At 42.6% G+C, this 24303-nt stretch overlaps 1 protein-coding gene across 1 annotated transcript in view; it reads right to left on the minus strand.

Moving 5' to 3' along the window:
- A2ML1 (alpha-2-macroglobulin like 1) overlaps positions 1-24303 on the minus strand; it is a 48176-nt gene that overhangs the window by 17039 nt on the left and 6834 nt on the right. The window contains exons 5-23 of the mRNA XM_065941618.1: positions 23572-23592; positions 22641-22800; positions 21380-21464; positions 20559-20685; positions 19579-19693; positions 18710-18819; positions 16881-17048; positions 14942-15166; positions 12447-12507; positions 11765-11910; positions 10924-11073; positions 10187-10381; positions 8712-8805; positions 8215-8329; positions 5191-5419; positions 4520-4646; positions 2562-2683; positions 1575-1626; positions 1127-1210 (exon numbers count right to left, since the gene is read on the minus strand). Coding sequence (XP_065797690.1) covers positions 1127-1210; positions 1575-1626; positions 2562-2683; positions 4520-4646; positions 5191-5419; positions 8215-8329; positions 8712-8805; positions 10187-10381; positions 10924-11073; positions 11765-11910; positions 12447-12507; positions 14942-15166; positions 16881-17048; positions 18710-18819; positions 19579-19693; positions 20559-20685; positions 21380-21464; positions 22641-22800; positions 23572-23592 — 2386 coding nt within the window. The remainder of the gene's footprint in view (positions 1-1126; positions 1211-1574; positions 1627-2561; positions 2684-4519; positions 4647-5190; positions 5420-8214; positions 8330-8711; positions 8806-10186; positions 10382-10923; positions 11074-11764; positions 11911-12446; positions 12508-14941; positions 15167-16880; positions 17049-18709; positions 18820-19578; positions 19694-20558; positions 20686-21379; positions 21465-22640; positions 22801-23571; positions 23593-24303) is intronic.

Below are 24303 nucleotides of genomic sequence, written 5' to 3' on the forward strand. Positions count from 1 at the left end.
TGCACCACAACTACTGAAGCCAGGCACCCTAGAGCCCGTGTTCTGCAACAAGAGAATCCACCACACTGAGAAGCCTGTGCACTACAGCTAGAGAGTAAGAGAAAGCTCGTGCAGGAAGGAGGACCCAGGGCAGTCAAAAAATAAATAATAAAAAATTTTAAGTAAATAAATAGACATGGCCCTTATCCTCAAGGAGTCCTCGATGCAGTGTGGAAGACACAGAAAGATAGTGAGTTATAATTCAGGAAGGTGAGTGCTATACCAGAATCAAACACAGACAAAACGGACATTGTAACCTGGAAGGGATCTGGGTAGAGGGTAAGAGTAAAGAAAGAATAACACACAGAGCCTTCTACTATGTGCTGGATACTGTGCTTTATATTATATTATACTTAATCTTTATACCGATCCTGAGAGGTAGGTTATTATCCCTGTCTTACAGAAGAGAAAAGAGGGACCAAAATCATTCACTAACTTATCCGAAGTCACATGGCTATTAAATGGCATAACCGAGATCCTAAACCAGTTTGATACAGTTTTACAATGTTCAAGCTCATGTTTTCCTACTTGCTCCCTCTCCTTGCCCAAAGAAGTGGCAATATCCTTTTAAACATGGTTGAATCTTTCCAAAATTATATTCAAATGGATAAAGTTCTAATTTTAAATGGCTACTACAAACATTTTGTCTCCCCTCTACCCAATTTATAGACTTAAACGTAAATACATATAAAACTTAACGAGCTTTAACTTCCTCTTGCCCAGTCTCTTTTCTGTTTTTTGTCTTTGTTTCTCTATTTTTTGGGTCCTGGCTTGTGGCATGTGGGATCTTAGTTCCCTGGCCAGGGATCAAACCCAGGCCCCCTGCAGTGGACGCATGTTGTCTTAACCACTGGACCACTGGGGAAGTCCCTCATTTCTGTTTTTAACCAGGTATATGTCTATATAATCCCATCGGTACTGCATAGGCTGTATGTGCCCAGTTTGTAAAATAAGCTCTTCTTCCTTTGTCTCTTCTAGTCTACCACACCTTCCTTCACGTAGGTCCATGGGCTTCAACTCACACCACACCTTGATAGCTGCTGGCCCCACTTTTTCCTTTTTGAGCCAAGAATCTCTGGTTGCTTACCCAGAACAGTGACATAAGCCTTGGCTGAATCAGGAACAACATCCTCAGGGACCTCCAGGGAGATGGATTCTGAAGCCACTTTTCCTGTGAGGGGCAGAGAAAGGGTAAAACACTAGAAAGGTGGAAGTAGTGGGACTTCTTGAGCCCAAACCATAGAAAAATCTTGCCATCACCCAGGGTTTTCTGTAACCACTGCTTTCTGTGGGTTGGAGATAGATTTTTTTTTTATTACTATTCATAGCGGTCTTTGCTAAAAATAAATTCCAGCCAGCACCATACTGTGCTGTACGATTTCTCTTCTTTTCCTGCCTCTCTGCCAGTTGGTTCCCCTGGGAATGGCACCCCTAGACTCTCCTATTTTTCTCTTGTCCTGTAGATTCCTCCTTTTGCCTAAGAAATTCTGTTGCTAAGGGAATTCTCACATCCACCCCTACCTATGTTCACCCACCTTTTGGGCACAGTAGTGAGCTGTGTGTCTTCTCCACAAGGACTCCTTCCGGCTGACAGGAAAAGAAACGAGGATGGGTGAGAACAACCAGATGAGTATCAGGGCAGGTGGCCCTGGAGGGATAGGAAAGGGAAGGGAAATGGGAAGAAGAGGCCCTGTGTGCCCCCCGAGGGCTTTGCTCACAACTGGAGAGAATAGAGCTTCTCTTTGACTTTCAGAAGGACTCCTTTTCAACCCAGGGAGGGGCCTCTCAGTAAGACTCTTTCTGGGCTAGAGCTAAAGACACGTTTGGGACACTTCTAGGAGACCCGACAGACAATGGAATTCAAGGTGACATGATACAGCTAATGCTGACATCAGGGATTTTCATAGAGAAACACACATTCATTGTCTCCAAAGTACCAGGTATCAGAGGGGTGGGAGGGAGGAGTAGGAGGGAGGGGATGTATGTATACATACAGTTGATTCGTGTTGCCTTACAGCAGAAACTAACGCAAAGTTATAAAGCAATTATACTCCAATTTTTTAAAAAAAGATAACATTCCTTCTTAATCTTATAAGGGGTCACAGGACCCACTATGATGACCCTTATATCCAGATTATGTAAATTGTCAATAATGTATCATTTGATATATAGTCTTCTGTCTCAAAGAAAACTCATGCAACTGTGCCTTGACTTCCAAAGTGCGGGACAGTTCTCAGGGCTTTCTGAGAAGCTCTTCCCAGGGTATAATTCTCAAATCTGGCTTGAATAAAATTTTCCATTTCTTTCTTTAAAAAAAAAAAGGACAGGTGCTGTATTAGACACTTTCATAGGCCATTGGTATGGGTTTAGCAAGTGTTTAAGAGCAGAAATGGCTCAGGGAAGGATAAAGGTGAGCTACCTAATGGCAGTTGGACTTAGAATACTGCAACACGGACACACGCTGAACATCCCTCCCTTGGTAGCTGCCTTTGTCCCCGAAGCTAGACCTCCAGAAAACTCACCTTGACCAGAACTGGTTTAATGAGTGTGTCACTCCCACCCTTTAGGGGAACATATGCCTTCTGGCCCCCACAGAGTTCATTGCTGTCCAGAATCTTTGTGCTGATAGTGAAGTTTACATGGCCTGAGAAGAAAAGGAGGGAAAGGAAGATATTGGCCCCGTTAGCACAGATACCAATGAGGTCTCTTCCCCACTAGACTGTTGCTTCTTAAACTTGATGCATGCAAGTCGCCTGAGGCTCTGGCTTGTTACAATAAGAGCTCTGCGTCAGTGAATCTGGGGTGGGGCCCACAGTCTGCAGTTCCAACAAGCTTCCAGGAGTCACTGATGCTGCTCTAGTGTGGTAGGTGGTCTCAAAGGGGCCCTGACAACTCCTGCATCCTGATATTTACACTGCTGTGTCATCTTCTCCCCTTGCTTGTGGGCTAGATTTAGTGATTTGCTTCTAAAGAAGAGGCTAGAGCAGAAGCACTAAGATGTCACTTCTGAGATTGATTAAAAAAAGACTGCAGGGTCTTCCTTGGTGATCCAGTGGTTGTGAATCCACCTTCCAGTGCAGGAGATGTGGGTTCGATCCCTGGTTGGAGAAATCAGTTCCCACATGCTGCAGAGCAACTTAGTCCGCAGGCTGCAGTGAAGATCCAGCACAGTCAAAAAAAGACTGTAGCTCTGTCTTGGGTTCCCTTTTCCCATTGAGACACTCACTGTGGAGGAAGCCAGTTGTCATGTCAGGAGGCAGTCTGGTGGGAAGAGTCATGGGTTAGGAAACAGAGGGGGGCACCAACCAACACCTGAGGCCGAGAACTGCAGCCTTCAGTCTAACAGCCCACGAGGATCGGAGGCTCTGGAATGACCATAGACGGAAGTTCTCTCCTGGGCAAATCTTTGGAGGAGAACACAGCCCTGGCTGAACTTCATGAGAGGCATTGAGCAAGAGGCACCCAGCTAAACCATACCAATCACTGACCTACAGTAACTGTGATAATAAATGTTCTTTGAGGCTGCTAAATTTTAGGGTAATTTGTTAAGCAGCAGTAGATCACTAATTCATCCAAATATTACAGTTTGAGTTGCAAGGATTTAATCTGAGAGCAAATGACATCTGAAAGGATTATTGTGATGATTGTGTGTGTGTGTGTGTGTATGGGTGGGTGTGGATGTGGGTGTGTGTGTGCCCACATGTGCACACGACCAGTCAACTCTTTGGGATCCCATGAACTATAGTCCACCAGGCTCCTCTGTCCATGGAATTTTTCAGGCAAGAATACTAGAGTGAGTTGCCATTTCCTTCTCCAGGGGATCTTCCCAACCCAGGGATAGAACTTGGGTCTCTTGTGTCTCCTGCACTGGCAGGCGGATTCTTTACCACTGCACCGTGAGGAAAGCCCATATTGTGATGATTAAATGAGTTAATTCATGTAACACAGTTAGGATAATGCCTGGCCCATAGTTAGTGTCTGACTAGTAACATGAAACTATATTCCTTGTCCTGCCATAAATATATATTTTTTTAATATTTATTTATTTGGTTGCACTGGGTCTTAGTTGCCGCACCTGGGATCTTTGATCTTCTTCATTGTGACAGGAGGGACACACGGGATATTTTTTTAGTTGTGGCCTGTCAACTCTTAGCTGCAGCATGTGGGATCTAGTTCCCGGACCAGGGATTGAACTTGGTCATTGGGAGTGTGGAGCCTTACCCACTGAACCACCAGGGAAGTCCTTGGTGTACATTTTAAAAGCTCACCCTTTCACACTTGAAATAGTCCGATGTGTATAATTTGGAGTCATCTATCAAAGAATATTTGCTCATTTATTTATAACCTAGACTTAAGAGGGCGAAAAATAGACGCAAATATACAGAAGAGGAAGGAGAAAAGAAAGCAAATGTAGTAGAGGAAAGGATAGCATTCCTAACCTCTATGCTCTCCTTGCCTACCGGCCACGTCCAGCTCTTACCCAGTTTGACAGCAGTGATGTTCCAGTGATAGGATTTTGCTTCATCAGCACACAGACAGGTGGAGGCCTGAGGGTCTGTCTGTGATTCTACCCGGTACTCCTCTGACTTAGCCAGGTTAGTCTGAACCTGAAGAGGATATTTGAAAGATAAAGGATATGAGTAGGACTTCCCTGGTGGTCCAGCAGTTAAGAATCCGCCTGCCAATGCAGCAGATACAGGTTCGATCACTAGTCTGGGGAGATCCCACGTGCCGAAGGGCCACTAAGCTCATGTACCACAAACCTGTGCTCTAGAGCCCGGGGGCCACACCCACTGAGCCCGCATGCTGCAACTACTAAAACCTGCATGGAGCCTGTGCTCCAAAACGAGTGAGGCCACCATAATGAGCAGCTCGCGCACCACAGTGAAGAGTAGCCCCCACTCACTGCAACTAGAGAAAGCCTCCCAGAGAGAGCCCACGTGGGAACAAAGACCCAGCACAGCCACAATAAATCAATTAACTAAAATAAGTTTTAAAAAATAATAAAGGATATGAGTAAAGGAGACAATACACAGAAGGTCAGGAAGACGGGAGGGCCAAGACACTGATGTCTCATCTTTTTCTCTGGGGAGATGCATATGCCTCCAGTGTAGGGGCTTGATACCTGCTTCCTACATCCCCAGCTCTTACCCTGATGCACTTCTTCAGGTAATTGAAGATGGTGGCAGTCAGACGGAAGGATTCACCGCGAACCACTGAGTACGGGAGCGTCAGATCAACAAAGAACGGCTTGAAGGCAGTCACTCCAACAGTGGGTGAGAGGCCGAAACCCTTGGACGGGGAGGTGCAAAAAGTCATGGCCTTCCACGTGGTGATGGTGTCAGGAATCGTGATGTGGACAGACTCCTCCCCCGAGTAGCTGTGAGGACGCAGGAATTCAGCTATAAATTCGCCTGCAGAAGTGACTATTTTGTTGCTCTTTTGCATGGGGGTGGGGGGAAAGCACTTGGACTGGAAGCCTAAGTGAATCTCAGAGTGTGAGTCTTCAAGTGAGGCTGTACAAGTATGGGAAAAGCATGTGTCTGAGGATTGGGGGAGGCAGTATGCGTGTAAACATATCTGTAAGACAGCCCAGTGCCCTTCGAATCTGTGAGAATACGCATCCTTATGGTTTGTCAGAACAAGCAGGAAAAGAGTGAGCACAAACTAAACTAACATCAAGATGTGCCTTTCTGTTGGTGTGGCCCCGCCCTGTCTGCACTGTGCAAATGTGAAGATGTGTGGATTTGTTTTGAATGATTGTATACAATTGTTTAAGGATCCAGGGAAAGAAAAATGTTCTCATATTTCCATTAAACCATCTTGGCTTGAGACTTCTGTGTATTCTTGCCACCTCTGCTTAAGCTCTTCTGCTTCTGTTAGGTCCTCGCTATTTCTGTCCTTTATTGAACCCATCTTTGCATGAAATGTTCCCTTGGTATCTCCAATTTTCTTGAGGAGATCTCTAGTCTTTCCCATTCTATTGCTTTCCTCCATTTCTCTGCATTGTTCACTTAAAGAGGTTTTCTTATCTTTCCTTGCTATTCTCTGGCTTGAAACTTAGGCTCATTAGAAATTATTTGAGAAAACTATAAAACACTGATGAAAGAAATCAAAGAGGACACAAACAGATGGAGAAACATACCATGTTCATGGATTGGAAGAATCAATATTGTCAAAATGGCTATTCTACCCAAAGCAAGCTATAGATTCAATGCAATCCCTATCAAGCTACCAACGGTATTTTTCACAGAACTAGAACAAATAATTTCATAATTTGTATGGAAATATAAAAAACCTCAAATAGCCAAAGTAATCTTGAGAAAGAAGAATGGAACTGGAGGAATCAACCTGCCTGACTTCAGACTCTACTACAAAGCCACGGTCATCAAGACAGTATAGTACTGGCACAAAGACAGAAATATAGATCAATGGAACAGAATAGAAAGCCTAGAGATAAATCCACGAACCCATGGACACCTTATCTTCGACAAAGGAGGCAAGGATATACAATGGAAAAACGACAACCTCTTTAACATGTGGTGCTGGGTAAACTGGTCAACCACTTGTAAAAGAATGAAACTAGAACACTTTCTAACACCATACACAAAAATAAACTCAAAATGGATTAAAGATTTAAATGTAAGACCAGAAACTATAAAACTCCTAGAGGAAAACATAGGCAAAACACTCTCCGACATGAATCACAGCAGGATCCTCTATGACCCACCTCCCAGAATATTGGAAATAAAAGCAAAAATAAACAAATGGGACCTAATGAAACTTAAAAGCTTTTGCACAACAAAGGAAACTATAAGCAAAGTGAAAAGACAGCCCTCAGATTGGGAGAAAATAATAGCAAATGAAGAAACAGACAAAGGATTAATCTCAAAAATATACAAGCAACTCCTGAAGCTCAATTCCAGAAAAATAAATGACCCAATCAAAAAATGGGCCAAAAAACTAAACAGACATTTCTCCAAAGAAGACATACAGATGGCTAACAAACACATGAAAAGATGCTCAACATCACTCATTATCAGAGAAATGCAAATCAAAACCACAATGAGGTACCATTACACGCCAGTCAGGATGGCTGCTATCCAAAAGTCTACAAGCAATAAATGCTGGAGAGGGTGTGGAGAAAAGGGAACCCTCTTACACTGTTGGTGGGAATGCAAACTAGTACAGCCACTATGGAAAACAGTGTGGAGATTTCTTAAAAAACTGGAAATAGAACAGCCATATGACCCAGCAATCCCACTTCTGGGCATACACACTGAGGAAACCATATCTGGAAGAGACACGTGCACCCCGATGTTCATCACAGCACTGTTTATAATAGCCAGGACATGGAAGCAACCTAGATGCCCATCAGCAGATGAATGGATAAGGAAGCTGTGGTACATATACACCATGGAATACTACTCAGCCATTAAACAGAATTCATTTGAATCAGTTCTAATGAGATGGATGAAACTGGAGCCCATTATACAGAGTGAAGTAAACCAGAAAGATAAAGAACATTACAGCATACTAACAAATATATATGGAATTTAGAAAGAGGGTAATGATAACTCTATATGCAAAACAGAAAAAGAGACACAGATGTACAGAACAGACTTTTGGACTCTGTGGGAGAAGGCGAGGGTAGGATGTTTCGAAAGAACAGCATCGAAACATGTATATTATCTATAGTGAAACAGATCACCAGCCCAGGTTGTATGCATGAAACAAGTGCTCGGACCTGGTGCACTGGGAAGACCCAGAGGAATCGGGTGGAGAGGGAGGTGGGAGGGGGGGATCGGGATGGGGAATACATGTAACTCCATGACTGATTCATGTCAATGTATGACAAAACCCACTTCAATATTGTAAAGTAATTAGCTTCCAACTAATAAAAATAAATGAAAAAAAAAAAAAAAAAGAAATTATTTGAGTCTGGGATTTCCCTGGTGGTTCAGTGGCTAAGAGTCTAGCTTGCAATGCAGGTGGTCTGGGTTTGATTCCTGGTCAGGGAACTAGATCCCACATGTTGCAACTAAAGGGCCCACATGCCACAATAAGACCCAGTACAGTCAAATTAATTAATTTTTAAAAATTATCTGAGTCTGGGTTCCCTCCTGACTCCACACTGTATATATAATCTTGTTATACCTTTGAGGTATCACTTACCCAACAGGAAACAGATCCCACAGCCAAGTCTCTGGGAAGTACTGGCGAACCTGAGAATCTTCCGGCTGAACTAATGGAGCTGGCCTGAAAGCCGTTGTACGAATATCATTCGTCTCTAAGGAATAAGGGAAAAAGCAGAAGACTTATGTCACGAGATAAGTCAAAGTAGACGGACTACTAGCAAGACATTCAGAGGGAAGCAGAGAACATGCAATTCATAGATGAGGAGGAAGGACCGCTGAGGAACTGACTGGTCACAAGGCTATTGGGGAAAGTGACAGGTGGGGACGTTTGGTCGGGGAATGAATAGATAAGAACTTAAGGCTTCAAAAGCCTTCCCCATAGAGAGTGAAATCCTTGGGGAAACTACCTGCATCTATAACCCACAATCCATTATCATCCTGGCTAGAGGCTCAGGGCAAGAAGAGGAGGCAAAGAGGGAGCTCTCATCAGAGTTCTGTGATTCTAAATATTCCAGTGAATCAGAGGCAGCTTACCTCCAGCCATCATCAAGCTGTGTCCTAAATTCTGGTGACTGCAATCTATTGGCCTCTTGATTTTGGCATTGGACAGTATTTTCAGGCCCACGTTCTGATAGGCACCAAAGGGACCAGAGAATGAAGTGTTAGAGGGGGTCCTCTCCTTTACTACAAGGGCTACTGCCTAGAAATTTCACCCTCAAAGGGTTGAACCAACACATTCTTTGCCTATTAATTGCGAGACCCATACTCAACCACCAAGACTGGTTCACTTCTACTTCAGCCAGCATGAAAGTCTCACAATGAAACTTATTTCATTGTATTTATATACATATATATGTATGTATTATGCATATGTATATATACACACATGCATACGTTTTTGCAGAATGACCATTACAATAAGTCTAATTAACATCCATCACCATATATAATTACAAAAAATTATTTTCTTGTGATGAGGACTTTTAAGATCTATTCTCTTAGCAACTTTTCAAGTATGCTACACAGTATCACTGGGCTTCCCCAGGGGCTCAGAGGTAAAGAATCCACCTGCAACACAGGAGCCTTGAGTTTGATCCCTGGGTCAGGAAGATACCCTGGAGAAGGAAATGGCATCCCACTTTAGCATTCTTGCCTGGGAAATCCCATGACAGAAGAGCCTGTTGGGCTATAGTCCATGGGGTCATAAAAGAGTTGGACATGACTGAGCAACTAAATAACTGTTGTTTTCAAATTCCACATATAAGTGAGATCATACAATGTTTGTCTTTCTCCATCTGACTTATTTCACTTAGCATAATGCCCTCATGGTCCACCCAGGTTGTTGCAAGTGACAAGATTTTGTTCTTTTTTTTGGCTAAATAGTAGTATTCCACTTACTTCATTGTTTGATATGTTTAATACTTCTCCTGAATATTAGTCACTGTATCCTTATTATTTGATTTGAGATGAATTTTCTGAAGGAAGAGACCATATCAGCTTGATCAATTCAATAAAGATATATTGAGTGGATCAGGCTCAAAAATATACTGAAGGATAAAGTATTAGAGAGAACACAAAGGATGAACAAGACCTGCTTCCTGACCTCAGAGACCCAATGGTCAGACATGGGCCAAAGCATCCCAAACCTTTGCTAATAAAATAAATGCAAAATCTTTCATAATAGTAGGAGACTTCTGGTCTACCTTTCTCTGTGTGTGTGTGTGTGTGTGTGTGTGTGTGTGTGTGTGTGTGTGTGTTTCCTTCTGTATAGATCCCATGGAAGTCAATGTTTGCAGACCCCAGAGAGAGGATAGGTGTATAGCTTCACACGTGGGAAACTTCTTCAAGCATCAGAACCAAGAGAGGCTCCTTGCCCACCAGAAGTTTCTTTCAAGATTTTGCCCCTGTCATTGCCCACCTGAGCCCACATGCTTTTGTCAATAGGGACTTTCCTTTCCCCCTCCCACCACCATTGTTTCTATGAGAACAGAATGGGTAAGAACATCCACCTGGAAAAGACTGAAAAGGTCTGTTTTTTCAGAGCTCCAAGGCCTCCACATGACAAAACGCTTGTTCCAACGCTCCTCAGGTACTGGCTCAATGAGAGGCTGCGGAATGTTCCATCGGTCAAACCCTGGACACTCGTCGTATTCAGCCACCTGAGAGGGGTAGTGACTGTACCAGAATGGGAACATCCTATAGACCTGAGAAAAGACAGGAAAGGAAATTAATCTTTTTTTCTTAAGCAAATGAAATATTGACACAGTGAAATCACTTCTCTCAGATTCTGTGGGCACAGTTTACTATCCTTGTATTCTTTGTCCTCATTACTCCAGAATTTCTTCCATCCTAAACCCCTTCCTCTAGTTCATCTTTTCTCATAATCTGATCTTTATCTCCTATTTCATCTTTACTGATCCCTATGATCATATTAACCACGCCTTTCTCATATCGTGTTTCTCAGGGGCTGGGGCATGCCAAGCAGCTTGCAGGATCTTAGTTCCCTGACCAGGGATTGAACCTGGGACCTAGCAGTGAAAGCCCTGAGTCCTAAACACTGGATTTCCAGGAATTTCCCATATCATCATTTCTACCTTCATGTCCATACCAGCTTTGCCTCCACCTTGTGTGATGCACTGTTTCCCTGAGACTCTCTTTCCTGCTCCCTGGAATCCATCTCTTATCCTGATGCAGCCGGTCTGTCTTCTCTGTCAAGCCCCTCTCGCCATGTCAGCAGGCCACTCACCGAACTATTGCTCAGTTCGCTCTCTGGTCTAAGCAGCAAGACACTCTCATCCACGGCCCGGACTGCACACAGGGACCCAGGGGCTGCCCGCAGCTGTAGGTCCACATCTGCTCCTGGAAGCTGCTGGGAAGGTGAGAAGCCAAGGGAAACCTGGGGAAGAGAAAAGGACAACATGGGGACCAGATCAGGCTGGAGAGGAGGAGAAACAGCCATCAGCCATATGCCCTAAGTGCGGTCCCTAGCCCACTCCTTCATTTTTTTTTTTAGAGTCGCTTTGTCATTTTTTTTCTTTTTTTTGACGTGGATCATTTTTAAAGTCTTTATTGAATTTGTTACAATATTGCTTCTGTTTAATATTTTGGTTTTTTTTTGACTATGAAGAATGTGGGATCTTAACACCTTGACCAGGAATTGAACCCAAACCCCCAGCATTGGAAGATGAGGTCTCAACCGCTGGACTGCCAGGGAATTCCCCCCAAGTCCTTCACTTTTATACTGATTTTTCTTTGTAAAGTCTTGCCCTTTAGAAGCAGTGTTTTGTGATACAGTTGGAAAAAGTAAGCAGCATGGTAGAATAATACAGAAAGTTTAAAAGACGGAAAGTAGAAAGAGAATTTATGGAATAGGTCTACAGGACATGTGACTTCCCAGCAAGACCTTTTAAAAGAAGAAGGAGAGACAGTTCAACAAACCATGCTAAAGATACAGAACATGACATCCAGCTTCAACATTATCCCCTGCCTTCGCCAGTGGCCCTGCCTTATCTCCCTCCACCCCCAGGATACACGAGCTCCCTCTCTCGTCCCAGACCTTCCTTCACCCGCCTTAACTGCCATTTTACCTGATTGTCAAAGCACATCTCCACTGAGAACTGGATTTTGTCTGCTATGACACCTCCATTGGGAAAAATAACATAGACCACCAGGGAAGGATCAGGAGCTAATCTGGAGTTGAAGATCAGTGGGAGAGAGAAGGAGCCTTTCAGTCCTGAAAGAGAAGAGGGGATATTCAGGCACAAGAGTACACACTCACCCACCAATGACATCCAGCCCCATGTCTGCACTTCTCCCTGAGCCAACCACGGGCAAGTTGTTTCTCATTTTTCTGATCTGTGGTTATTGTTCTGTTCTTGCTACTCCTGCTCTTGCTTCTAGTATAAGAACTATTTCCTAGAAGTTTAAAATTTTTTCTTGTCTCTCTTCTTTTTTCTTTCTTTCTTTTTTGTTTGTTGAATTAATGTAAAAACAATTTGACATTACAAATATAATGTAGTGTAAACTTACAGGAGACTTGGAAAACACAGAACAAAGTTACATAGAGTTCCACCATACATTACAGTTATTTTTAAGTAGATAAATGAAGATTTTCAGTTGGAGTTTCAGTATCAAACTCTCAAAAATTAATAGGATGAATATACAAAAAAGCAGAAGGAAGCTACCACAAAGGAGATCTGCAAAGCATTATAAACCAATTCAACTGGAAGCTTAAAGTTTAAGTCTCCCAAGAGATTCATGAACACTCACCTTTCATCCTAGACTTCAAGTGTTTCTGCCCCTCCATCTCCAAATTTCCTTTCCCTATTAACTAAAGAAGAGAAAAAATAAAAATCATCAACAACATAGAAGTTAGAGGAGTTTAGCCTTGGCCCAATCCTTACATCTCTCTGTAAGGAGAGGCTTCTTTCATAGTTCAGGAGTCCAGGTTAGTACTTTCTGGAGCATCCTTCAGTTTGTCAAATATCAGGTGGTACCCAGAGTCCTGATGACTCTTCCTCCAATTGAGGATCTACAAAGAACCAGGGGGTGGGTGGGAGGAGATACTGACCACCATGGCTTTGGAACCAAACAGAGCAGAAACCATTCTTCACAATAGATATCTGACACCATTTCTTGAAGATCTCTAGGTTTTTTTCTTTTATGATACTTATAACATAATGTCCACTAAAATTCATCCTAACAATCTTTTTTAAAAAACATTTTTTTCTACTGAAGTATAGTTGATTTATAATGTTATGCCAATCTCTGCTGGACAGCCGAGTGACTCAGTTATACACATGTATACATTTCTTTTTAATATTCTTTTCCATTATGGTTTATCCCAGGAGATTGGATATAGTTCCCTGTGCTATACAACAGAACCTCATTGTTTATCCATTCTATATATAATAGTTTGGATCTGCTAATCCCAAACACCCGATCTGTCCCTCACAAGTCTCTTCCCTCTTGGCAACCACAAGTCTGTTCCCTATATCTGTGAGTCTGTTTCTGTTTTCACAACTTTAAAAAAATTATCACTCAATTCAAAATTCAGTGGAAGTTAAAGGGGGGGTGGGGATAAATTGGGAATTTGGGATTAATATATACACACTACTATATATAAAATAAATAACCAACAAGGACCTACTGTACAGCATAGGGAACTCTACTCAATACTCTGTAATAATCTCTACGGGAAAAGAATCTGAAAAAGAATATGTATACATATGTGTGTGTGTATAACTGAATACATGAAAGTAACACAGCATTGTAGATCAACTATACATAAAATTTTTTTAAAAGAATTCAGTGGAAATGAATACATCTTGAACTGTCTTGAGTCCTCTGACATTTGACTCTCTGGCAAGAAATCTCTTTTTAACTCTCCCTTCCTGTTCACTTTCCCCTGAAAATGAACTCAGTGCAATGGTTTCTAAGTAGGCCAACTCCTCAGGCTTCAGTCAAGTCCACACTGATCTGCTCCAATTCCACTTTTCTCGTAAGCCTCCCACACTTCTGTCCTGAACTCAGTACATGTATTATAAGTATTACAATTCAGCCTTATTATTTCCCACCCACCCCTCCTCATTCTGTTATTTGGATGATTGTTTTAGATTGATGGAGACACTGAAATGATTTAGGGGGAGAAAGTCTCTCAAAGACTTTAAGAAGATGATAAGGGAATAAAAAAAACTCTGGATCATCAAATCCAAGGTTCACGTGAGTCCAGTTCTTGAGGAATTCCTGAGGAATTGGACTCATGGTGACCAGTAAACTGTTAGTCTTGGTTTTTCTTTTTGTTTTTTGGGTTTTGGGGTTTTTTTTGTTGTTTGTTTGTTTGTTTGTTTGTTTTTTGGCCACACAGCAGGGCATGCAGGATCTTACTTTCCTGACCAGGGATCAAGCCCATGCCCCTTGCATTGGAAGCTCAGATTCTTAACCACTGGACCACCAGGCAAGGCACCAAACTGCTTGTCTTTATACATTTCTTTCTGACTACAAGTTGTAATCACATTTCTCCAGCAAAGTTGCTATCAAAGTTAACCCTGTATTATTTATTTTAAAACACTGACCAATGAAACACATAAGGAAATTTATTCTGAGTCCCCATCCTCTCCTCAGTCTCCATCCCACCCTCCCACCCAGCTTCCTTTCAGCCCTTGTCAGCAACATTTTCTCATTAATTCCTAGTTTTATTTCCTCACACAATTTCCCTGGACTCCTGTTCAAAATCTCCTTATTACCATCTTCTATACCTATAGCAACACAGTAGCCACTGGGCACATGTGATTCCTGGAGCCCTTAAAATGTTATTTGTCTAAACTCCTTTAAGTATAAAATACATACTTTGAGTTTCTACTGCATACTTTGCCACACAGTTGAAACAAAAAAATGTAAAATATTTATTAATGATTTTTTAGTTGATTTCATGTGGAAATGATCACATGTTGGGTTGGATAAAATTTCCTTTAAAAGTTAGTTTCCCCGGTTCTTTTAATTTTTTAATGTGGCTTTTAAAGATTTAGAAATTACCTATATGGCTTGCATTACAGCTTTCTAAAAAACTCTTGGCAGTACTGCACGGCCTGTGGGATCTTAGTTCCCCACCCAGGGACTGAACCTGTGCTCCCTGCATTGGCAGAGCAGGTTTAACCGCTGGACCACCAGGGAAGTCCTGTCTTATATCTCTATCCAGACTGTTCACTTGCTCTGACTCACTGTCCTTATTCCCTTTCCTTCCACCCCTCATCTCCCAGTCTCACATAGTAGGAGAAGGTGATTTCCTGGTCAGGCTTTGCATCAGCCGGATCAATGTAGTAATCCACCAGCACTTCCTGGGGCTGGCCACATTCCAAGATGCCACTCAATCGGCGGATGCCAAGGAAGCTGCGAGTCGTGTTGTAGAAGGGCTGTAGGTGCAGGTAGGCATTTTGGTAGTAACCAGGCACTTTTTTTGGATCATATGTTTCTTCCAATTGGAACCTGCCCTGAGAAAGAGAGAGAGGGAGGGAAAAAAAGACCTTTAAAGGCTTGTACCCCAACTATATCAACCCGGTAGGGCTGTTGTGATTCTCAAATCTGTACTGCCTAAGAGTGGCATGTAGATATTTCGCTAGAGGTCCTACCAAGAATGTTTGAGGATTCCATAAGAGTGGCTACTTGCAGCAACATTTTGGTATGTCAGGGTGTAAAGAAAGGTCTGAATTATAGCTGTCAGGTAATAGAAAATTGTGGATGATATACCTTCACACACTGATGCAAAGGAGAGACAAGTTTGACTAAGAGATTAAAGAATGAATCTCAGAGATAAGAAAACTAGATACAGAGGATAATAAGGCTGAAAATAAATAAATCAATATCAGGCTTCCCTGCTGTTTCAGTGGTTAAGATTTCATGCTTCCAGTGAAGGGGGCATGGGTCTGATCCCCGGTCAAGGAACTAGATCCCACAGGACAGTCACACATACAAAAAAAGACTGAAAATAATCATTTCTAAGAAGGAGTGATTGAGTGATGCTTAAAGTACAGAAATAGGCAAATTAGTCACAACAGAAATAGTATGTATTTGCTTGAGCAGTGTAGCTGAATGATTGCATTATGGGCTACAGTTCTTCCTCCTTCCCCATAGCATCAACCTCTACCAAGGAATCTTAGACCCTTTTGGTCTAACTGTGGACTCACCAGTGATTTGTTTTGGGGAATGGATATTCAAATATGTAAGATAAGTAGAGGCTCAGAAAAGTCCTTGCATGTCTTTCGCTTTTGCATCTCTTCATTGCCATGAGAATAGGTACGTGTTTAGTCACTCAGTCGTGTCCGACTCTTTGAGACCCTGTGGACTGTAGCCCACCAGGCTTCTCTGTCCATGGAATTTTTCAGGTGAGAATACTGAAGTGGATTGCTATATCCTCTTCCAGGGGAATCTTCCCGACCCAGGGATCGAACCTACATCTCCTGTGTCTTCTGCATTGCAGGTGGACTCTTTACCCACTTAACTATTGGTATACCTGGACTGTCTCAGCGGATCATGAGACATGTGGAGTGCAAGCCTACAGTCAACTGGTCCACAGACATAAGGAACTCCATGAAGATGGGCAGAACTGCCATCAGACTACCCAGATACAAGACCAGTAAATACTTCCTATTGTGTAACACTGAAGTTCTATAGTTTGTTTTTTTGTTTTGGTTTCTTAGTTCCCCGATCAGGGATTGAGCCCGTCACCCTCAGCAGTGAAAGCACATCCTAACCATGGAATAGCCAGGGAATTACCCTGAAGTTGTTTATAAAGCAGCAATTGATAACTGGTACAAATAATCTTCCAAGTTGTGCAAAATCTAGAATTCTCTTTGCTATTTTTATGAGTAATAAGAAGAAGGAAAGGGGGAGTAGGAGGAAGAAGATGATTCTAAACCATTTTTTCCTCCCTAATCTGATTTCAAATAGAGAACCAGATGGAGAGGCAGTTAAGTTATATGAATTAATAGAAATAGCAATCTTTTTTTTTAATCTGAAGGGTCATTTATTTGATCAGAATTTAAAATGGTGGTGTCTAAAAGAAAAACTTTCTGTCGAGGGGAGGGCAGAACTGGTGAGTAAGTGGGGTGAAGGACTTACCAGGAGGGCAGAGAGAGAAACAAGGAAATTCTGAAGTTTTCCTTCAGACAGTCTTCTGTGCTGGAAAGGGGGACTCCCAGTGCTTACCTCCAGAGAAATGCTTTTCCCGTTCCAATTGGCCGTGTCTAGATTGAAGGCAGCGAGGCCGTTGTTGTCAGTAGTAAGGATCTGGTTGACGTTTCCATTTTCTCCATGAATCACCAGATACACTGAATGATACTGGAGGAGGGAGCCATCGTGGCCCTTAACTCTTATCTGAGGGGTGAAGGTCATTACAGTCAGGTTTGGAGTAGGTTCGAAATTCTAAGAAGACATTTCAGGAAAGAGTCCAGAAGAAGGTAAATGTAATGCAGGGGGTTGGAAATGAGGATCTACGAGGAAGCGAGAAACACACAGAAGCAGCTTGACCTGAAGCAGAAGAAGACTTGCCACACCTAGGATGGACCTGGATATTGTCAAACTGAGTAAAGTAAGTCAGACAGAGCAGGAGAGATATCATACAACATCCCTTATATGTGGAATCTAAAAGGAAATGATACAATGAGCTACTTACAAAACAGTGGCTCACAGACTTAGAGGCTCACAACTTAAGGTTGTGGCGGGGAAGGAATAGTTAGGGAGTTTGGAATGGACATGTACACTCTGCTATATTTAAAATGGATAACCAACAAGAACCTACTGTATAGCACAGAGAACTCTATTCGATGTTATATGGCAGCATAATGGGATGGGAAGGGGCTTTGGGGGAGAATGGATACATGTGTGTGTATGCCTGAGTCCCTCTGCAGTTCACCTGAAATTATCACAACACTTTTAATCAGCTATACCCCAATTACAAAATAAAATGTTAAAAAAAACAAGTGAATGAACAAAAAAAGAAGTAGATTTGCCGCCTGGCTTAGGAAACATCAGGGCCCCTCATTTTCATACCCCCCACCCCACCCCTGCCAAAGCTCTGTATATTTTTTTGCTTTCATTTTCCTACAGAGCATCCCCTTCCACTCCTAAATTGTATAATCCTGAGGCTCTAAGACAATCTGGATCTACTCTTGGTCTAAAGAAGAGATGACCAAGGAATAACGGATCTGAATATGTACAATAGTATGGTGTTCAACAGTTATTTGGGAAGTGAAGACGATAGAGAGAGGGGTGGAATGCTAGGAATCCGAGAGAAGACACTACCATTTTTTTTTTAAATCTCTAAAGACGATGCTTAAGGAGCCATAAGTGGCTCTCTGTGGCAGGAAGTTTGATATTAACCTTGCCTAGATGCAGAAACTCAGACTAAATGATCTCACCAGGTAACTTGCAGCTCTAAAATTCAAAGATTGACACAGGAGGAGGTGAACCCCTGGCATTGGGAGGGGCATTGAAGTCACATTAGTATTTAAGGCACATCTCATGTGAGATTAAGGACACACAGTGCTAGGAATTAAGCATATACTCTAGAGCAGGGGTCTCCAACCTCCAGGATCTAATGCCTGCTGATCTGAAGTAGAGCTGATGTACTAATAATAGAAACAAAGTGCACAATAAATGTAATGCACTTGAATCATCCTAAAACCATCCCCCCCCCCGCAACACACACACACACACATCTTCCACAAAAGCAGTCCCTGGTGTGAAAAAGGTTGGGGACTGTTGCTCTAGAGGCAGGCTGCCTAGCTCTGACCATAATTACCACTTATGAGATGTATAACCTTGGGAAAATCACCTAACCTCACTAATCTCTCTGTGTCTCAGCCTTTTTGTCTGCAAAATGGGGCCAATAATAAGGTCTAACTCAGGATTGTTGTACAGATTAAAGTGAATACATACAGAGTACTTAGAAAAATGCTAAGTTAATATGTGTTCAGGAAGGAGTTGACAGGGTGGTTAAGCATTTTCTGTCTGAGCAGAGATGAGTTTCAACATACCTTTCCACTGAAGGGGAAATTGGGGTAATAATAATCATTGGTGTCTTCGAAGGTCATGGATCCCATTTGTGAAGAAATGTATATATCCTGAGTGGTGTTGGCCTCTACTCCTACGGAGGGAAACCAGATGTATGATGATCTAAATACCTAGCATCCTCATCTTCATGTTTAACATAAGACTACCTGAAAGGATGGTGCCACAGGAAGTGAGAAGATGAATATCATTCTGACCAAAGATCTAAACCAACGCCTCCTTCCCAAACTTTTGGGGAAATAGAGAATGGATGGCAGATGAAGTCTGACATTTCCCATTGACTGTGAACTTAGAACGGAGCCCCTTCTAAGCACTGATGAAGGCAAGTCTTGTTCAACAGCATGTCCGACTCTTTGCGACCCCATAGACTGCAGCACGCCAAGCTTCCCTGTCCTTCACTAACGCCGGGAGTTTGCTCAAACTCATGTCCATTTGAGCAAGTGATGCCATCCAACCATCTCATCCTGTCAACCCCCTTCTCCTCCTGCCTTCAATCTTTCCCAGCATCAGGGTCTTTTCCAATGAGTTGGTTCTTTGAATCAGGTGGCAAAAGTGTTGCAGCTTCAGCATCAGTCCTTTCAATGAATATTCAAGGTTGATTTCCTTTAGGATCGACTGGTTTGATCTCCTTGCAGTCCAAGGGACTCTTAAGAGTCTTCTCCAGCACCACCATTTGAAATCATCAATTCTTTGGGTCTCAGCCTTGTTTATGGTCCAACTCTCACATTCATACATGACTACTGGAAAAACCATAGCTTTGACTATACAGGGTCTCTCTCTTAGACAATTCTTTCCCTTTCCCTTTTCTTAATGAACCAAGGAGCATCCCACTTACCTGTCCCTTCCTCCACCACAGTAGCCATGATATTGATGTCTTGTCTGTAAAAATACCCAGTGAGGTTGAACATAGACATGGCCACAGAAGTTGAGATGCATCCTGCTTTGTCAATCTAGTGAGGCAATCAGAGAGAGAGAGGAAGAAAGAGGGTGAATAACCTAATCTCTACTTCTTTTTTAATTTATTTATTTACTTGGCTGCATTGGTCTTAGGTGTGACACGGGAGATCTTCCATTGCAGTGCACAGGCTATCTGTTTGGGTTTACAGGCTCTAGGGCACATGGGCTCTCTAGTCGTGGTGCAGGATTCACTAGTTATGGCTCCCAGGCTTAGCTGCTGAGCAGCACTTGGAATCTTTAGTTCCCTGATCAGGGATTGAAGCCACATACTCTGCATCAGAAGGCAAATTCTTAACCACTGGACCACCAGGGAAGACCCTAATCTCTACTTCTAACTCATGATGTCCTGTAGAAGAAAATAGTTTCTTAACTCTATACTTCAGTTTCTCAATTTTTTTTTTTTTTTTGGTCCCACATAGCTTACGAGATCTTAGTTCCCCAACCAGAGATTAAACCTGGGCCTTTGGCAATGAAAGCATGGAGTCCTAACCACTACACCTCCAGGGAATTCCCAGTTTCTCCATCTTTAAAATAGAAAAAGTATTCCACAACATGAAGCATACACCCATACATGACTTGGAAGTTCCAAGATATGAGAAGGAGGAAAGAACCACCTTCAGAACAGAAAAATTGTTATCTTCTAAAGGTTTAGGTTAATCTCTTGATCCCAAGGCAGATTCTAAAAGAGCTTTATCTTTGGGGGGTAAAAGACTTCTGTGTTCTTTAGAACTGGGTTACTAATCACATGAAATTATTTCTACGTTGGGTGTTTTTAACCACCTTTCTATATTGGTACCTACATACTTACTCTTTAAGACATAGGAAGAAGTTTCCTTTTCTACATCCTGTTTTACTCACCTGTCCAGAGACATTCTTGCATCTGTCAGGTAAATGTTCCCGTTCTGGATCCAGATACCGGTAAATATATGGCTTTTGACACACCGATACGTGCGCTACTCCTTGCATGGGCTTTCCGTAGGTGTACCTAACCCCGAAAAGCATGAGGAGTCAGAGTGAGGCAAGTCCACCTGTGAGCCAGGCCCTCCTCCCCTAAACACTGTTCCTTTCTTTCACATGCCCGTCTCGGAAAGCGCTCTGACAGTCCCACCTTTCTCCAGCTCTCATTCGCATCTCTGCTTTACTTAAAGCTTTAGAGTATTGCCATTGCACAATAAAAGTCACCCAAAGGACAGCAGTGTCTTCCTTTTTCCTTACTCCTACTTCCCATGGGATTCAATGCTGTGCTCTACACACAGTAGGCTCTAAACCAATAATGCCAGCTGAGAAAGCAGAGGAAAAGAAGCACAAAAATGCAACTAGATAATGTGTCCCTGGGATTTCCCTGGAGGTTCAGTGGTTAAGACTTCACCTTCTGATGCAGAGGGTGCAGGTTCAATCCCTGGTCTGGGAATTAAGATCCCACATGCCTCATGGCCAAAAAACCAAAACATAAAACAGAAGCAATATTGTAACAGATGTCAATAAAGACTTTTTAAAAAATGGTCCACATAAAAAACAATTTAAAAAGAAAGTATGTTTTTGCGGAACTTGTGACTCTGAGCCACATAAAACATCACAAGATTTAACCACTACCTCCATAATCCTCTCCCCATAATACTCGATCACAACATCTCTCAATATAGCTTTCATCTTCAGTGGATCCAGAACTTTATTCTTACCTACAACAAACTTTTACTAAGAAAGAGTCTTCTGCCACAGATAACTGTTTGGGTTCCACCACTTCCAGCTTAAACTTAGGCAGCACTGGAAAGAGTGAAGAGATGGAAAATGAAGAGGAAGAAAGTTTGACTACACAGGTAGTGAACAGAGGGGTACAAAACAGTGATAATTAATTATCTAATTAAATTGCTCAATCACATTCAACTCTTTGCAGCCCCATGGACTGTAGACTTCTCTGTCCTTGGAATTTTCCAGGCAAGAATAAACTGGAGTGGGGTACCATTTCCTACTTCAGGAGATCTTCCTGATCCAGGGATGAAACCCGGAACTCCTGCATTGGTAGGTGGATTCTTTACCACTAGGGCCACCAGGGAAGCCCAGCTAATGGTGCATTATTAAGGTAAAATCCAACCAAAGTTACTGATTTAGCACTAACATGAATAAATAATCCCTTTTTTTAAAGGTAAGAATTAGATTTATTTAAAGAGAAACACACACCACAGACAGAGTGTGGGCCATCTCAGAAAGGGAGAGGCATGAAAATACGGGATGGTTAGTTTGTATGGGCTGGGTAATTTCATAGGCTGGGCTTCCCTGCTGGCTCAGCAGTAAAGAATCCACCTACCAATGCAGGAGATGCTGGTTTGACCCCTTGGTCAGGAAGATCCCCTGAAGAAAGAAATGGCAACCCACTCCAGTATTCTTACCTGGGAAATCCCACCAACAGAGGAGCCTGGAGGGCTACAGTCCACGGGGTCACCAAATAGTTGGACATGACTTAGCAACTAAACAACAGCAAAAATTTCATAGGCTAATGAGCGGAAAGAGTAATCCAACTATTTGGGGGAAGAGATGGAGATTTCTAGGCTGGTTCACAGCCCACTTTCTTATCTCTGATGATCAGCCTGGGAGTTGTCATGGCACTAGTGGGTGTATCACTTAGCTTATGCTAATGTGTTACAATGAGTGTATATTATTTATTTATTTTTTTTTTTAGTGTATATTATTGTTGTTGTTCAGTCACCAAGTCTTGTCTGACTCTTTGCAACCCCATGGACTGCAGTACGCCAGGCTTCCCTGTCCCTCATGATCTCCCAGAGTTCACCCAAGCTCATGTCCATTGGATTGGTGATGAGGCTCCACTGGAAGTAAAATCTTCTGCCATCTTTGACCTAGTTCCATGGTAAGTTTCACTTGACCTTTGCTTGTTTTTACACAAGATCATGTTCAACACTCTGACCTACTAATTCTCCCACCTACCATATTCTTCCACACTGAAGGTACCAAACGTTTTGCCATCAGCCACAGCCACACTATAGGTGCCCAGCGTTGCCTCTGGTGCTAGCTGGAAGGACAGGTCTACGATGCCTTGGTTAGGCACCACGTTCAGCCACTGAGCAATCCTATTGTTATTTGGATCCTGCACCCAAGAAAAAGAAATCTCATGACATGCCTGCCTCTTTGATTCCCACCCTGCACTGCAGAAAGCAGGTAAAGAAGCAAAAAGCAGGTAAAGAATCCCACCCACTGTTCATGACGCCTGTGGTCTGCGTCCAGGAAGAAAAGGGTCCTTGGTGGATTCAAATAGTTAGACTAGGTTCTTTGAAATGTTATCCAGTTTCAGAATGTTATCCAGGATAACATGCTTTATGTAAGATGTTCTTTACAAAGAAGGCTAATGCTTGGTCCCTTAAGACAGGTAACTTTGAAGGACTGACTGTAAGATACCTGAAAGAGAGGTAATTTGATGGAAAAATGGAGGGGCTACTGTGAGGAATTGCCTCTTTCTTAACACTTCTCACAGGTATCCTTGTCATGCTCAGTGACTGAGTGTCTGTGATATTAGCCATCCCAAAGACTAAGAGGAGTACCGAACCAAGCTCTGGTTGGTTGGAGAAGTTGCAGGAATCAGAATAGGGAGAGAAGTTGCAGGAATCAGAATAGGGAGGTTCGTCACGATAGAGGTTGCTGTCCTTATTTACAGAGGTTGAGGGGCGGGCTGGGCAGAGGCAAAAGAACAGGCACAGCTTAGGTGGAATCGGTGCAAAGCCTCAGGCTCTGAGCCAAGATCCCACGGTTGTTGCTGGCTTTGGGGCTTAGCACCAACCACCTTCTCCACAGAGGACAGCAAAAAAGAAAGAAACTTCTAAAAAAAAAAAAAAAAAAAAAAAAGAAAGAAACTTCTACTTACCTGCAGTTCCACAATGGAGTACTGAAAAGGAAAACCAGATAATAAGGGTTAAAGCAGCGCTAGCAATCAGGGTAGGCTTGCTGAAAGCAAAAAGTTCACAAAGGCCTCTCTCTCTGTTGCCTACCCCTTCCTTTCTAAAATGGCTCTTTTGCACCTTGGTAAGAGTGACAACGGGGCAAAGACTTGTTGGTTGGGAAAGGAGAAAGAAGAGCTTTCCTAAAGGAACTGCCAGTCTCCAAAAACTTTGAAGAAATGAAACTTCTGACCCTCAGCATCCTTCAATGCTCCACAACATGTCCTAAAAGAAAGTATCAGCATCTGGTGGTGCAGGTTGCTGTTCAGTTGCTAACTTGTGTCCGACTCTTTGCGACCCCATGGACCGCAAGACTTAAGGCTCCCTCTTCCTTCACTGTCTCCCGGAGTTTGCTCAGATTCATGTCCATCAAATCATGGTGATGCTATCCACCATCTCATTCTCTGGAGACTCCCTCATATTTGAACCTCTTCTTGGGAGCCAACTATCTCCTAGCCTCCTCCTCTACTTTCTGAACGCCAGTGGGCAAGAATCTTACTTTCAAGCAGTGCAAAATAATTTTTAAAAAATGTTTCAAATAGCTCCATCAAAGGATCATGTGTCATTTCCTCAAGCAAATGGACATTAAAACCACTAGGTTTAATTGGAGAATGAGTCCTTGTGCTCGGTGTCAAAGCGTCACTCCAAATTACTCGTTA

Source organism: Muntiacus reevesi, chromosome 1 (assembly GCF_963930625.1).
Source record: "Muntiacus reevesi chromosome 1, mMunRee1.1, whole genome shotgun sequence".
Taxonomy (NCBI): Eukaryota; Metazoa; Chordata; class Mammalia; order Artiodactyla; family Cervidae; genus Muntiacus; species Muntiacus reevesi.